The sequence below is a fragment of the Carcharhinus amblyrhynchos genome, chromosome 3 (genome assembly GCF_965287045.1).
Source record: "Carcharhinus amblyrhynchos chromosome 3, sCarAmb.v2.hapA, whole genome shotgun sequence".
Lineage (NCBI taxonomy): Eukaryota > Metazoa > Chordata > Chondrichthyes > Carcharhiniformes > Carcharhinidae > Carcharhinus > Carcharhinus amblyrhynchos.
In genome coordinates, this window is record NC_137326.1 from 71222993 (window position 1) to 71239907 (window position 16915).

Here is a 16915-nt window from a genome sequence, read left to right on the forward strand (position 1 = left end):
TATTGTCACATGTATTGGGATACAGTGAAAAGTATTGTTACTTGCGAAATATACAGACAAAGCATACCGTTCATAGAGTACATAGGTGAGAAGGAAAGGATAGCATGCAGAATAGAGTAATACAGTTACTAAGGTGAAGAGCAAGATCAGTTTAATATATGATAGGATCATTCAAAAATCTGATACTTAATCCCTCAATGAACAATGCTAAAAAGGATTATTTGGCCATTATCATATTGCTATTTGTGAGAGCTTGCTGTGCACAATTTGGCTGCCGTGTTTCCCTATGAACCATACTTCAAAAGTATTCCACTTTGGGACATCTGGAGTCATGACGGTTGCTTATATAAATGCAAGTCTTACTTCCTTTCTTGAGGGTATATGGTGAACAGAGAGACTATTACGAAGCATTGGCTGGTTTTAGCTTGTGACAAAATCCTTGCTGCTGCCAGTTTGTTTTTGCAGGAGTATCTGCAGTGGAAAATAAGCAGAGGTGGGGTGTAAACTAAACACCCATTCTCAGCTCATTCTGAAGACCTATTCCACCTCCTTTGACTGTTGGAAATCGCTGCTCAGATAGTCGAAAAGAAACAAACATTCAAATTCCTGAGATTTTTCCAAATTTGGCATGTAAGGGCCTCTGTTTAAAGAACAGCTTTAATGTTCCATGATGGGTCTTGAAGACATGCAGCTGTCTTGTTAGAATTTTTTATAGTGCTTTATAAATGTCATTTTCAACAAGTGGCGGGGAGGGGAAGCATGAGACAGTTTGGGGGTAATCGCGACCCTCCCCTTCCTTATGTCATGTTGATTTGCTCTCACCTGTTTTACAGTATTGTGCAAAGTCAACACATATACCTCAAGTTAAAATGTCTCAGAAATGTAGAGGATTATGAGGCATATAACCACACTTGACCTTCAAATGACTAAAATAAGAGTTAAAATTCCAACTAAGGTCAGAGGAAACATTGGGGAATTATTATTTTTAGGTCAACTTCTTAGAAGTATCAAGAAAAAAAATCCAAATGCTGGAAATCTGTACCAATAACAAAATATTAGACAAAATGTAGGGAAAATCAAACAGGATAGAGATGATGAGCTGAATGGCCTTTTCTATGCTGAACATAGGAATTAGGAGCAGAAGTCGGCAAATTCAGCTCTTTGAGTCTGCTCCGCTATTCAATCAGAACATGGCTGATCTTTCCCTGGTCTCCAATCCACCTCCCTGCCTGTTTCCCATATCCACTTATGCCTTTTTTTTATCTGAAATATATCCAACTCCTTCTTGAAACCATTCAATGATTCAGACTCCACTGTACTATGGGGCAGCGAGTTCCACAAATTCACCACCCTCTGCGAGAAGTAGTTCCTCCTCATTTCAGTGTTAAATCGACCACCTGTCAACCTGTAATGTAACTTCTAGATTGCCCCATAAGAGGAAACACTTGGTCTATGTTTACTTTATCAATCCCTTTTAAGATTTTATGTACCTCGATCAGATCCCCTTTCATCCTTCTAAACTCCAATGAGTACAAGTCCAAACTGTTTAATCTCTTCTTATACATCAACCCTTTCATTCCTGGAATCAATCTGGTGAACCTCCTCTGAACTGCCTCCAATGCCACCACATCCTTCCTCAAATAAGGAGACCAAAACTGGACACAATACTTCAGATGTGGTCTCACCAACACCCTATACAATTGCAACAACACTTCTCTACTCTTATGCTCCAGTCCCTTTGCAATAAATGCCAACATCCCACTTACCTTTTTTATTACATGCTGTACCTGCTTACCGACTTTCTCTGATTCATGAACATACAATCTACATTCTTATAGATTAGGGTCTTATGTAGGGTTCCACAGCAGAAATGAGCAAGTCCCTTCTTGGCACTAAGCCAGCTGTTCCTTTTTCTACATCATTTTGGTCAGTTCTATAAAGGAGCTTTTTCAGCTTCACTGTGCCAATTCTGATGAATAGTTGCATTCAGAACATCTAACTCATTTCTTCCTACAAATTCTCACTGATCTTTCGTGCTTTTCCAATATTTTCTATTTGTAAAATTGGTAGGCCTCAGGCCTGAGATTCAGAATGACGCTTGCTTCTCCACATATGGCTGCCAATGCAGCTGATGCCTGCACACGTAGGCTGAAGGAGAGGAGGGCTTAGTGGGTGGTCAAGGTCTCCATGGGCATCCCCTTGAACATCCCTCAGCCTCAATGTATGAGGGGGAGGTGGCAGTTAAGTTGGGGTTTCAGATTTTTGGTCAGGGATGCTGGCCACTGGTGCACCTCAACCCTCTTGTCATATCAGCTTACTGGAGCTACAGCAAGTTTTGGGGGAACGTCCTGAGGAAACGTCTTTAAAAATAATTGGCGGTTGGGCTGAATCAATTTTATTCCAAAGAGACCAACAATCAAAGGTGAAACAGGACAAACAAAAAATTGTTTTTGAAAACCCAGGAAACTTGGCATAGAATTACTGAAACTGTGACAAAAATTCAGAAGGGAAATTCATTTACATAGCAAATTATGAATTGAAATGCTCAACAGAAGCAGATTGAAGAGTAATTTTCATAAAGGAACTGGATAAATATTCAAAAAGGAGAAATTTATCTGGAAAGGGCATGTGAGTGGGGTTATTTGGATAATGTGGCCACAATAGATCAAATTGCCTCCTCCATCAATGCTTTCTTATTCTATTCATTCTCTCGCTAAACAAATTTCTAATTGCATGAGTCAGCTAGAAGGAAGTACACTTGTGCAACCAGTGTAGACTTCCTCATCAGATTTCCATCCCCCAGTCTTCCCCAAAATAATGTACCTATACACCTGAGATTCCAGAAGAATGGAAGATTCAATCTGCATCGCCACAATGGGGCCACATGTTGGCAATTTAAGTGCGTCACTGGGATCTGCAGTGATAGTCCTGAATCAGGAGCACAGAAAAACCAAATATTTCCCCTTTTTCCATCAATTTCCCATTCTCTTTAAGATTAGAAAGATTCCACACTATAGATGGATATCACTGGGGTTAACCTATTCCCATGGCTTCAACACCACAGCATTCAAATTATTCTTGAATATTTCATTTTATTTCCCTCTACTACCCCTTATATCAACCAGTCTGTGTGAAGTCGTACTTCCTCATACTAGTCTCATAATTGTTTTTCACTAGTTTGAGTTTTCGTTGTTTTTTCTGCAGTTGTGGTTTAATTTCAGATCATGTCTTAGATTAATCCTTACAACTATATGTTTTTTAATCTCTTCATATTCATTTCATTTTTAAAAAAAGTTTCTTTGAACTTTTCCATGACACAGGGTGGAGTTCTATTCCATAGCATTTCTGCACTCCACTTTCATGTTTTTCTTATGACTTGTGCTGAACCCAGTATTTAAGGTACAGCTTGAGTACAGAATTGTGCAGACTCAGGCTCATACTTTCCTGACTTTACAGGAGTAGGGAATGTTACAATTGCACATTGCTGAGGATTGTGAGCAGAGGATTTTTAAAAAAAATTTAATTTTAGTTTTATTTCTTAGTGTCACAAGTCAGCTTAACATGGCAATGAAATTGCTGTGAAAATCTCTGAGTTGCCACACCCCGACACTTGTTCGGATACACTGAGGGAGAATTTAGCATGGCCATCTAACCAGCACACCTTTCAGACTGTGGGAGGAAACCCCAGCACCCAGAAGAAACCCACGCTGACACAGAGAGAACGTGCAGACTCTATATAGACAGTGACTGGAGCCGAGAATCAAATCTGGGTCCCTGGCATTGTGAGGTAGCAGTGCTAACCACTGCTCCATGTCATCGGGGCACACACTGGAAATTTGGACTCAAACTGCCTGTGAATCTTCATTTTGAAGGTTGGAAAATCATTGCCACTCTCAAATTTCAGATTAACACTGCCAGATGGCAAAGCCCGCATTACCAGCACAGAGTCATAAAAGATCTTCAGTATTGCAGCATTCTGTTTGCTTTGTTGATTGCTGCTTCACAAACACAGCATGAAGCAACTTGAGCTTCCACCTGTTTGGAAATATTGTATACAGTACTCAGAAATTTCAACTTCTTTACCAAATTTGAATCCACTTACAATTCCAAACCTTTCCGCAGTTTAGTATCAACAGCAATCATGACAAATTTGCATTGCTTTTCTGACTTTAGCTCATTTATTATTTTTAATCCTCCTTCCATTCCTTGCCATAACTCACTGAGAATTTTCATCAAGTGCTCTCCAAGGGATTGTCACTGCAGTGTTAATGTAAGCCTACTTGTGATACTAATAAATAAACTAAACTGAACCTAAGCTAAATGATGGGCGTCATGGTGGCACAGTGGTTAGCACTGCTGCCTCAATGCCAGGGTTTGATTCTGGCCTTTTGTTTGGAGTTTGCACTTTCTCCCCATGTCTGCATGGGTTTCCTCTACAGTGCTCCAGTTTCTCCCCTTGTCCAAAGATGTGCTACAGGTTGGTGGATTCGCCATGCTTAATTGCCCCTTTGTGTCCCAGGATATGCAGGTCAGGTGGTTTGGCCCTGGTAAAAGTATGGGGTAAACACAGTAAAAAGTCTGACAACACCAGGTTTTAGTCCAACCTATTTATTTGATAACATACTCACAAGCTTTCGAGGGACACCCTCTTCGTCAGGTGAATGGAGAGTTCTGGCCTCAGACAGAGCATATAAAGCACAGACAGTTTAGAGATTCCGTGCAGGGCTGGGGCAGAGAATGCAAGGTTGGGGCAGGGCTGGGTGGGATGTTCTTTCAGAGTCAGTGCAGACTCCATATGTTGAATGGCTTCCCTCTGCACTGTAGGGATTCAATTCCTTTCTCTATTCCCGATTCATCTACCTCTCCTCCCATTTTGATCACCGTGACTCAATTTCTTTATAATTCTTCTGTGTCCCTGCATTTGGTCAAACTTACCCAAGTGAAGGAGTGCGGCCGATACCTCAGTAAGTTTACTGGCTGGACCAGAAACTGCAGGCTCTGGTTTACTCCACACGATACCAGCTCGGATCAGACGGGAGTGGATATAATCACGGCACAGTGCTTTAGCTTGAGAAATAAGCTCTTTATCAGGGGGAGAACGGTCAAAAACTTCCATCACTTCAGCAGCAAAAACAGAGGAACGTCGAAGCATCTCCATCTGGCAGAAAAGAAACAGGAAGTTAGATGGCATCTGATTTGTGCTGGAAAATACCAATGTAGAGGACTATATTCGAGGGTCAGAGAGGAAAGTGCAACACAAATACTGTTGCTTCACGTAGGACACTCTGGTAAGTTGTAATTGGTGAGTTGTGTCAAACTGAAATTTAATTGAACATTCTGAATTTAATGTAGAACCTTTAAAAGAAACTGCAAGTTAATCAGCACTCAGCAGAAACTGCCTGTCAGGATTGGTTAACTATCAATCAGCTAAAAGTGATTGTCTGAAAAAGGTGCTAATAGATGACTGCAGCTATATTTGCGGCTGAGTGTCCCTGGAGAGGGAGCATGCAGAGTCTTAGGGTACTGTAAATGCCTTCTGTGTCTACTGGACACCGCAGGAACTAGGGTGCATTACTGACGATGTTTTAAGCTTCCTTTCCACTTTGTCTTTTGTTTCGAGCAGTTCCCCTCCTTTTGGGAGTTGCCCCTTTTAATTTGTCCCCTCATTAATTTGAGTTAGTTTATTTGGTTTGCCAAAAGATTGGTGCTAATAGCTGAGCAGGAAACTGAGTCACCCCAGTTGTAAATTGGGTGTGGTTCAAAAAAGGTCTATAAAAGTAAACAGAATTTACTGATAGAGTGACTGCACAACAGGAAGATTGGGTATTTGTAAGGAAGTACTTTTCTTGTGCCTCAAATATGTAGTGGTAAATATTTAATTGCTGATAATTTAAACCAGGTCAGGTAATTAGCTAAAAGATTAAATAGTATAAGGTAAGTTAAATAAATACACAAGCCTATGGGATGATTGTAAAGTGGTTTCCTGTAGCTGCATAATGTGGGAGTTTCTGCAATACTGAACAACCACATCTGTGGTGCTTGCATCTTGAGGAACTGTACTGCAGAGTTGTTGAGCTGGTCACATTTTAGCATATTGGGGGATGTATTACTTGGATAGTTTTATTCAAGAGGCAATCACATCCCTTTGGTTAAGTAGTGGTACAGGTCTGGTCAATGGTCAGCGACAAGTAGGTGTGACTGTGAGTCAGGCAGATAAGGGAATCCTTGGTGGAAGAGCCTTTCCTCTGATCTGTAAGGCACAAAGTTCTTATAACCAGTATTTTCAGATGGTTGAATGTCTGTCTGAAAGATTGTGGTAGATAGGGATTTTGTTTTGTGGGGTACTGAGAAAGAGGAAGATGTACCAGTCAGATTGGATCCACTGTTCTGGCAAATTGTCTAATCAGGGCTATAGATAGAGCTTTAATCTATAAAAAGGAGAATGGTGATGTGAGATCAAGTGATGAGAAATGTATATCTCTCTAAAGATGATGTGGAGATGATGGTGTTGGACTGGGGTGGGCACAGAAAGAAGTCTTTCAACACCAGGTTGAAGTCTAATGGCATGAGTTTTCGGAGTGCTTCTCCTTCATTAGGTGAATGATCAGATGTTGTGAGACTTCCTGCTGTGTCTAAAGATGAACAGAGTAAGACATGAAGGTTAACTCTAATGCTGAATCAGTGAATAAGGTAAATTCAGAAAAATGTGTTGTATCTGAATTCAAAAAGAATGCATAACAAAAAGGACACATTATTCCAAAAATCATAGATTGTTACAGCACAGAAGGAGGCTATTTGGCCCATCAACTCCCATTTCCCCCACCCTTTCCTTATAACAATGCAATTTTTTATCTTCAGGTACTTATCCAATTCCCTATTGGAAACCACAATTGAATTTGCCTCCTCCACAGTAAATTCATGATTTTTTAAAAAAAGAACCTTTTTTGTCAATCACCTTTTTATATCTGTGCCTTCTGGTTCTCAATGCTTCTATCTTCTCTGACTAGACCCCTTTATTTTGATTATTTCAATCCAAACTCCTCTCAACTTTCCCTTCCCTAAAGGGAACAACTGCAACTTCTCCAATCTATCCTTGTAACTGAAGTGTTTCATTTCTGGAACCATTCTTGGGTATCTTTTCTGGACCCTCATGAATGTGTTCATATCCTTCCTAAAATGTGGAACCCAGAATTGGGTACATTACTGTAGTTGAGGCTAAACTAGTGTTGATAAGTTTACCATAACTTCTGTCCTTACCTTTGTTCTTTATGCCTGTATTTATAAAGCCCAGGATCACGTTTGCCTTTTAGCCACTGTCTCAACCTTTCGACAATGTATGCATATCTAATAAATCCTTGTGTTCCTGCGCCTTCCAGAATTGTATCTTTTACATTGCCCCTCTGTTCTTTCTATCAAAATATATCACTCATTTGTCTGTATTAAATATCACCACAGAGATAAATGGGTTCACTTTGATGCATGTTTACATGGTGATCTAGGTTGGGATATTCTAGGGTACTTAATGCGTCAAAAGGACAGCCAAAGTGAAAAGGGGAATATGGAGGGGGAAGGAGGGGCAGGGGATATTGGGGCTGCCCTGATAATAAAGGATTAGACAAGAACACTGGAGAGGAAACATCTTGGCTTGTAAGGGCAGAATGGAGATAAATAACAATGATAGAAAATGTTGGGGTGAGTACTTTATAGGCTCCAATGGTAGCTGCTCATTGGATAGGGAAACAATCTTGGGAGCCTTTAATCTTGTATCATGGACAAAACGAATCAGCAACATGGTTTGGAGGACAATTTTGTGGAATCTTATCAAGACACTTTGCTAGAAAATATTTTTTGGAGAGTAACCGGAGTAGAGGCTATTGTAGATCTTTTGTGTGCTTGAGAATGAGTGAATTAGCAATTTCATTATTTCCCAGATTCTGAATCCTCATAATGATTATAAAATGATTTGAATTTCACATGGAGTTTGAGAGTAAGTTTGAAACTAGAATATAGAACAACAGAATCCCTGCAGTGTGGAAAAAGGCCATGCCAGAAGTATGTCCTATCCAGATCTTCTCCTGCACCCTATCCCTGTAATACCACTCATTTACCATAGCTAATCCACCTAATATACCCAACTTCTTGACACTAAGGGGCAATTTTGCATAGCCAATCCACCTAACCTGCATTATCTTTGGACTGTGGGAGAAAACCCACACAGACACTGGGAGAACATTCAAACTCGACAGTCACCCAAGGCTGGAATCAAACCGAGTTCTATGGCAGTGAGGCAGCAGTGCTAACCACTATGCCACCATGCTGCCCAGACCAATTACATAGATATGAGGAGTGAGTTGACTTAGTTAGGTTGGGGAAATTAGAGGGTATGATGGCAGAGGAGCAATGGCAAAAAATTAAAGAAATATTTAATAATTATCAAATCTTGATTTCATTAAGCATTAAAAATTGCAGCTTAAGATATTTAAAATGGCAGTATTAAAATTTTAATCCTTATCTATAAGAGTACTCTAATAGATTCAGTTACAGAATGTTAAAAAAGAGAGCTACTCATGGCTAACTAAAGAAGTTAATGATAGATTAAAAGAAAATGCTTCTAATAATGCCATAGAATAGTATACATGAGGATTTGGGGATCTTTAAAAACCAGTAAAAGGGTAATCAGAAACAAAATCAGGGAAAAGAGAGTAACAGTAAAATACCAAAGCACCTCCAGTGGGGAAAATGATTAAGTCTGTATTTTTATGTGGGTAAGCCTTTAAAGGGCATGGAGCCAGGTTTTTTGTCCAGTTTGAGGATGGGAGGTGGACTGTTGAAGTTGGAGGGCCAGTCAGAGCCTTCCGTTGGAGAGAAGCACATGGGAGCAAGCTTCAAAATGAAGGTGCACTCTTCACCAATTTTTAAACATTTTAATTGAAAAACACCAAAGTAGTCAGAATAAGTGTATTGGGAGCGGGGAGGCTCTCTACAGGGTAGCATTAAGCTGTTCCACCTAAGGTTGTAGTGCTGGAGGCATTAGAGGTGAGGCCAGAAAGGGATTTGAAAAAGAGAATTTTAAAACTTGAGACTGTTTATTGCAGTCAGTGTAAACCAGCAAGCATGGAAGTGAAGAATAAAGTTGTTGTGAGTTTTTTATGTTGGCAGCAAAGTTTTGGATGATGGTGTGCAAATTGGGAGACTTGCCAGGAGTGCATTGGAATAGTCCAGTCTAGAGATAGTAAAGGTGTACGGGTGATTTCATTAGAAGAAAGCATGGTGGAAATGGGAAATCTTAGTGATGGAAAGGGTAGGGGGTTGGAATGTTGTATTAAATGAGTCAAATATGACAGGTGGAGAATGGTCTGAATCTGCCTGAGCCAATAGTTAGGGAGAGGGACAGAGTTTGTGGCAAAGACTAAAGCTAGTGGCTTCAATCTTTCCAACATTTCATCAGAGTTGTTACTGAACCCATACTGGATGTCTGACAAGCCATGTGTCAAGAGGCAGTGGTGAGGTGGGGTTGTTTCAATGTACCTGGAAACTGCTGTGATTTTGGATGATGTCAACAAGCGCAGCATATAGATGAGCAATAGGAGGCCAAGGCTAGACTGTTGGGAACCCAAAAGGTAACTGGGGAATTGAGAAAAGCTATTGCAATGATTCTCTGGCTGCAATTAGACAAAAATGAAACCAGGTAAATGCAGTTGCATGCATCTGGTGACAGTGTAGAGACATTGTAGGAGGGTGGTATTATCATAATTGAAGGTCTCAGTTGGATTAAGAAGATAAAGTTTATCCTTGTTGCAATTACACTGGAGTGGGGTAGAAACCTGATTGGAGGGACTTGAACATGGAGTCGTGGAAAATGTAGACATGGATTTGGGTGGTGACAACATTTTGGAGGGAAAGTGAGGTTCAAGGATTTTTTCTTTTGAGGGGTGGGATGATGGCAAGTCTATAGAAAAGGAACAATACCTGAAGAAAGGGAAGTATTAACCATTCCAGCCAAGATAGGAGTCAGTAAGGGAAGTTGTTTAATAGGAACAAGGTTGAGGGAGTAGGAAATGGGACCTGTAGACAAGATCCGTTTGAAAGGATATAATGAGAGATGGGAGAAAATGAGTGTTCAGTACTACAGCAGGTGTGGATAAGGAGCCTGGTGAACTAGGGGAAGGCAGAGACAGCTTGTGGACTGTCGATGTGACTGAGACCAGCCAATGAGCTCCCCATGCCCTGGCTCTGAGTTATTCAGACTCCACATCAGCTTTGTTCTCTCTCCACAGATAGCTGTCAAACCTGCTGAGATTTTCCAGCATTTCTTTTATTTTAGCTCATTGCACTTGTTGTTCGAAGTGAGGGTGGAGGGGACAAAGGAAAGAGATTTAAGATGGCAGGTTTGTTGTGAAGCCGGGGTTATCTCATGAAAGATATGTGGGTTAGGTGGATTGGCCATGCTAAATTGACCCTAGTGTCAGGGGGATTAGCAAGGTAAAAATGTGGGGTTATGGGAATAGAGCCTGGGTGGGATTGTGGTCCATGCAGACTTGATGTGCCAAATGGCCTCCTTCTGCACTGTAGGGATTCTATGAAATAGTGAGCAGTTTCCTGGATGATTTTGAAATAGTGAGCAGTTTTGAAGGGGGGGGGCGGGCGGTGGTGGAAAGCAGGATCCAATATGATAAAAGCAAAACACTGCAGATGCTGCAAATCTAAATTAAAAACAGAAAATACTGGAAAAACTCAGCACTGAGTCTTTATGACTCATCTTCAGAGTAGATTCCAGTAGTACTTTGTGGTCCAGTCAGATCTGTTGAAAGCTAGCTAGTTTTGCTGTCTGCTGTAAATATTTGGGTGTGTCCTTTAGGCTGAAGGAAGTGGGGATCCTGGCTGTATTCAGTGGAATGACCAGGGTGAACAAAATTAAAGGTTTAAATGAGGCACTGGTGTTAAAGATGGAGATGTGGGAGTGACTGGCCAGATTAATTGCTGCTGAAATGTCATGGTGAAGACAGAGCCAAATACAGGATGGTGAGGAATTTGGAAGTACAGCTGTTAGTGTCTGTTAGAATGCTGTATTTGATTAAAGCCAAATCTGGTGATTCAGTCATAGAATTCTTGCATGCCACAGTGAGGGACTGAGGTGTCTTCCTGAGAGACAATGCAGATCTCTTTACCTTTGAGTGTCAGCTGTAGTTTGGTTCTTAACACCCTTCTGAGTCAGACCCTTGAGCTCCAGAGACTTGAATGCATAATCTATGCTGATGCTACAAATGCAGCAGTGAGGAAGTGCCGCTCCTTTGGAGGGCCATCTTCCATACATTAAACTGGGGCACTGCCTGTGGATTGTTTCAAAGAACAGTGAAGTTCTCCCCAGTGTCCTGGCCAATATTTATCACTAAGAAAACAGATGATCTGATCATGTGTCTCATTGCTGTTTGTAAGATGCTGCTGGACAGAAATTCTTATAATTACCTACAACTGTGACTTATGAGGTTGTGGACTGTTTAATCAGCACTGGATCAAACTCCTGGAGTTCTCCACCTAACAGCACAACGGGAGCACCTTCACATAGAATGTGACTGTTTAAGAAGGTTTACTGCCAATTTTTCAGGAAAACAAGATGGCCACTTAATGCTGATCTTGCTGGCACTGCAAGCACCCCAGGAACAAATAATAAAACCTTACAGACATATCATAAGATATAGAGCAAATTAGGCTATTCGGTCCAGTCGTCCATGCTCCACTTGCGTTCGTCTTCATCTTTGTCTTAACTCTCAATTCCCTTTCCTCTCTCATGTTTGTTCAGTTTTCTGCCCACAGGCAGGTTGACCCACAGTGTTACAAACTCCACCATGGGTAGGGCAATGAGATGCATTCCAAATCAATCCTGGTCAGAACAGGGATTGAAGCCTGCTGTTTTCTCACTTTGCTACCCCTAGACAAGTGAGACAACTCGCTCCTAGAGGAGCCTGAGTTGTGGCAACAAAGTCTTCTACATGTATGTTGTAGTCTGGAGGTGTGGACTGTGATGGTGGAGCCTCCAATTTCTTTCCATCACATGGCTGACCTGGAATTTCTCTCTCACCACCTGCCATTGGCAATGTTTGCCTAACTTTCCCTTCAATGCGTCGATAGTATTTACTTCAATCACTGCCTGTAGGAATGAGTTCCAAATTTTCTTTATTCTGTTGATTGAAAAAGATTTCTTCAAAATTTTCTTGGTGACTATCTTACACCTATGGCTTCAATTTTGGTTCTTACCCACAAGACAAACATTGTTTCTACATCCACTCTTGTCAAACCTTCATAATTTTAAAGAGCTCTGTTAGGTCACCCCTCGGGCTAATTTTTCAGTAAAGAGACCCAGCCTGTTGATCTATTCCTGATGTGTATACTGCTTGCATTTCTGATATCATTCTTGTAAATCTTCTCTCCAATACGTGCCTAGCCATTTTATGATGTGAATAGAACTGCACTACAGTCTAACCAGCGTCATATTTGCATACCTTCATTACTTTTTAATTCTCTCCCTCTAGGAATAACACCTGGTGTTTGGTTTGCTCTCTTAATGGCCTTGCTGACCTGTACCACAATTTTTAGTGACTGATGTATTTGTACAGTGAGTTATCTTCATTCATATCCTTGCATCTTTCAAGTATTAAGTGACCTCCCTAATCTTGCTATAAAAATGTCCAACCTTTTGTGTTGAACCCTTTGTTTGCCATTCTTTTTTGCCAGATTTGGGTTTGAACTCCTCGAGTCAACACAAGTTGTGCCATGCTCTTGTCAGGCCATATGTAGAATGTGGATTACAGAGCTGCTCACTGAAACATAAGGGGCAGGTCAGAAGGTAGCGAAGAGACTAGGGATCTTTAGAGGATGAACCCAAAAGAGCTGGGTAAGCTAGCATTGTGTAGATTACTGTGTACAATTCTGGTCACCCTGCTATAGGAAGGATGTTATTAACCTGGAAAAGGTACAAAAAGACTTACAACAATCTTACCAGACTGGAAAGTTTGAATTATAGGGAGAGGTTGGATAGGCTGGGACTCTTTTTCCCTGGAGCATAAGAGGATGAGGGGTGACTTTATAGAGGTTTATAAAATCATGAGGGGTATAGTCAAGGTAATTTCCCCATGGTAGAGGAGTCTAAAACTTAGGCATAGGTTTAAGGTGAGGGGAAAGATTTCAAAGGGACTAAAGGGGGACAACTTTTTCAGAGGATGATGTCTATATGGAATGAGCTGCCAGGGGAGGTGGTAAAGGTGGATACAATTACAATATTTAAAATACATTTGGACAGGTACATGGATGGGAAAGGTTTAGAGGGATATGGGACTAGTTCAGTTTAGGAAAACTGGTTGACATGGATGAGTTGGGCCAAAGGGCCTGTTTCCATGCTATAAATCTCTGACTCTAAGTTCAGTACATGAGCACAGGATGAAGCTTGTAGAGGGCAGGTTTCAAATAGCTTACATTTGTCAAGCAACTTCCAACTCTTGATGTCTCGAAGTGTTTTATAATAACTGCTGCCATCAGACTTTTGAATGGACCTATCTTATATTAGGCAGATCCTTCTCCACACCCTAGCTATGACTGCAACACTACATTCTACTCCCTCTTTTCTTCTCTATGAATGGTATGTTTTGTCTGTATAGTGTGCAAGAAACAATATTTTTCACTGTATACTAATACATGCAACAATAATAAATCAAATAATAACAGGAACATCTCCTATAAGCTGCAATGGGATAATCTGTTTCATTTTGTTTTAAGTGGTGTTGATTGAGGGATAAATATTCCTTGAAAAATGCCATGGGTTCTTCAATATATGTGTGAGTGGATTGAGGGAAGGGGGAAACTTTGATTTTGTGATCAAGTCACTGGGGTGGGAACTGAATTTGCAAAATCTCTGGTCAGTATGTAGGTACAGTAAAAAGTCTCTCAACACCAGGTTAAAGTCCAACAGGTTTATTTGGTAGCACAAGCCACTAGCTTTTGGAGCTCTGTCCCTTCATCAGGTGAGTGGGAGTTCTGTTCACAAACAGGGCATATAAAGACACAAACTGAATTTACAAAATAATGGTTGGAACGCAAGTCTTTACAGGTAATCAAATCTTAAAGGTGCAGACAATGTGAGTGGAGAGAGAGTTAAGTACAGGTTAAAGAGATGTGTATTGTCTCTAGCCAAGACAGTTAGTGAGATTTTGCAAGCCCAGGCAAGTCGTGGGAGTTACAGATAGTGTGACATGAACGCAAGATCCTGGTTCAGGCCGTCCTCATGTGTGTGGAACTTGGCCATCAGTCTCTGCTCAGCGACACTACGCTGTCGTGTGTCGTGAAGGCCACCTTGGAGAACGCTTACCCGAAGATCAGAGGCCAAATGCCTCTGATCGCTGAAGTGTTCCCCAACAGGAAGAGAACACTCTTGCTTGGTGATTGTTGAGCGGTGTTCATTCATCCATTGTCGTAGTGTCTGCATGGTCTCCCCAGTGTACCATGTCTCGGGATATCCTTTCCTGCAGGGTATCAGGTAGACAACACTGGCCGAGTTGCAAGTGTCTTTGCCATGTACCTGGTGGATGGTGTTCTCACATCAGATGGTGGCATCTGCATCAATGATCCAACATGTCTTGCAGTGGTTGCTGTGACAGGGTTGTGTGGTGTCATGGTCACTGTTCTCCTGAAGGCTGGGTAGTTTGCTGTGGACAGTGGTCTGTTTGAGATTGTGCGGTTGTTTGAAGGCAAGAAGTGGGGGTGTGGGGATGGCCTTGGCGAGATGTTCATCTTCATGACATGTCGAAAGCTCAGGAGAAGATGTCACAGCTTCTCTGCTCTGGGGAAGTACTGGATGACAAAGGGTACTCTGTCTGCCATGTACCATGTTTGTCTTCTGAGACGGTCGGTGCGGTTTTTCGCTGTGGCACATCAGAACTGTCAATCAATGAGTTGAGCACCATATCCTGTTCTTATTGCGATCCTCCTCATCTGAGCAGATATACGGAGGGCTTGTCTGTAGGGGATGGCTTCTTTAATGTGTCCCAAGTGGCGAGGATCTTCAAATGTTTACCTCAGTCCAACGCTGGTATCTCCACATTATAGCAATATGTAGGTACCATCGTAGAACTCAATTGGTGGCTGAGTCATTGAATTTATTCAGGGCTGAGTTAAGACATTTTTCATCAAGGAGGCAGGCGGGAAAGTAGATTTGAGGTTACAATCAGATCAGCCAATGAGGGGTGGAATGGCCTACTCCTGCTCCTCAATTCTTAATTTTTTTTAATAGAAAGTGACAGATGATGGAATTTGGTACCTGGTCTGCTAAGTTGAAAAAAGGTTCAGGTTAGGACACCAAAGAAAGAGCCAGATGTTGTCCCAGCCACACAATCGGTTAAAACGGTGATCAAATTGGCTGAAGGCCATTCACTCAAACCTCCCTCTCCCAAAACTTGCAGTAGACTGGGGGAGAAAGACCATGCCAAATTTACAACCAGCTGCACACATCCACTGCACACATAGCCAAGACAGATGGAAATCATTAATGCAGAAGCATCAGCTTAGTGGTATTGTCTCTGCATCAATAATCTAGACACTCAGGGTAAGGCTCTGGAGGAGGTGAGTTCAAATCTCACCATGGAAAATGGTGAAAATTGAATTCAATAAAAATATTCTGGATTAATAACGATAAAAACCAATGTTAATTGTTATAAAAACCCATCTGGTTCACTCATGCCCTTTAGGGAAGGAAATCTGCTGTCCTTACCAGGTCTGGCCTGCATGCAACTCCAGATCCACAGCAATGTGGTTGACTCTTAAATGACCCCTGTAAGGGTATTTAAGGATGAGTAATTTTTTTTAAAGTCACCAATAAAACTGTAATTGATTGTGTCAAAACTAAATCCAACTAAACCTCCCTCAAATCCGCTGGATTCTTACAATCCAGTTTCAATAGGAACCCCTAGAAAACCAACTGGGGCGGGAAGCTAGACCCAGCAAAACCAGCCTCAATCCCCAGCAAAACTTAACTTCCCAACGGCCAGGGGCTGTGAAACTTGTCACCACCAGAAATCCCTCCACCAAATGAAGGCTTGGGAAAGATCCGGTTCTCAGTTAACAAGGTGGGGGTGGTCCCGCTAGGATTTAGACAAGAAAGAAAAGGCGAACATGTTGGGATTGAGGCTGCGGAATTGCCGGGCGGGGGCAGACAGCGGGCTGTGCCGGAGAGTTGGAGATGACAGTGGGGGCAATGTTGGAGAGGTTGCCCTCCCATCAGAGTTTACAACAGCCAAACGGCTGCTCTGAAAACCCTTTCTCAAATGGAGAGGCTCTGAGTTATACTGACCTCCTGCTCCGGGACCCGTTGCCACTTCCTCAAGGACTAGGTGATTCCCGGGAGTTGAATTCTCTCTCTTTTCCGGGACTTTGCTGATTTAGCTCCTCGACTCCCAGCTCCAGATGTGCACTGTCTTTCTCTCTCTCTCTCTCTCTCGGCTCGCTGCCCTTTTATGATCAGACGACTTATCCAGTGAGGATCGTTAAAAATGTCTCGAGTCTTCTGGCAACTTTCGCAAACAAACCCTTTTAAGGAAAGAGGATGGCTCCAGCACACATCCACATTCTCCAACCAGCCCTCCACACAAAGAACAACAGGCAGCCTCAGGATTATTAATCAAGTCCTTGCTCCCACCTCTCTCTCTCTCTCTGGTTAAACACATCAACCCACACTCTTTGGGGAAACACTGCCCCTTCCTGGCCACTCCATCACTGAACATAAAAATGTGTCCCGGTGAAGTGTTTCTTGAGACGTGAAACTGTCAACCAAATGCCATCGTCAAAAGATGATCCGATTGACATTTTAAGTCTTGTACAACTATGGTGATATGTTGGTAATATTCGGTGCGATCAATTCCTCTGTCCAGAT

At 41.8% G+C, this 16915-nt stretch overlaps 1 protein-coding gene across 1 annotated transcript in view; it reads right to left on the minus strand.

Annotated features, from left to right (window-relative positions):
* Positions 1–16668, minus strand: part of LOC145340751 (bcl-2-related ovarian killer protein-like) — a 49106-nt gene extending 32438 nt beyond the window's left edge. Inside the window, exons 1-2 of the mRNA XM_080185214.1 lie at positions 16337–16668; positions 4936–5158 (exon numbers count right to left, since the gene is read on the minus strand). Coding sequence (XP_080041340.1) covers positions 4936–5158 — 223 coding nt within the window. The 5' untranslated portion in view covers positions 16337–16668. The remainder of the gene's footprint in view (positions 1–4935; positions 5159–16336) is intronic.
* Between the last annotated feature and the right edge of the window lie 247 nt (positions 16669–16915).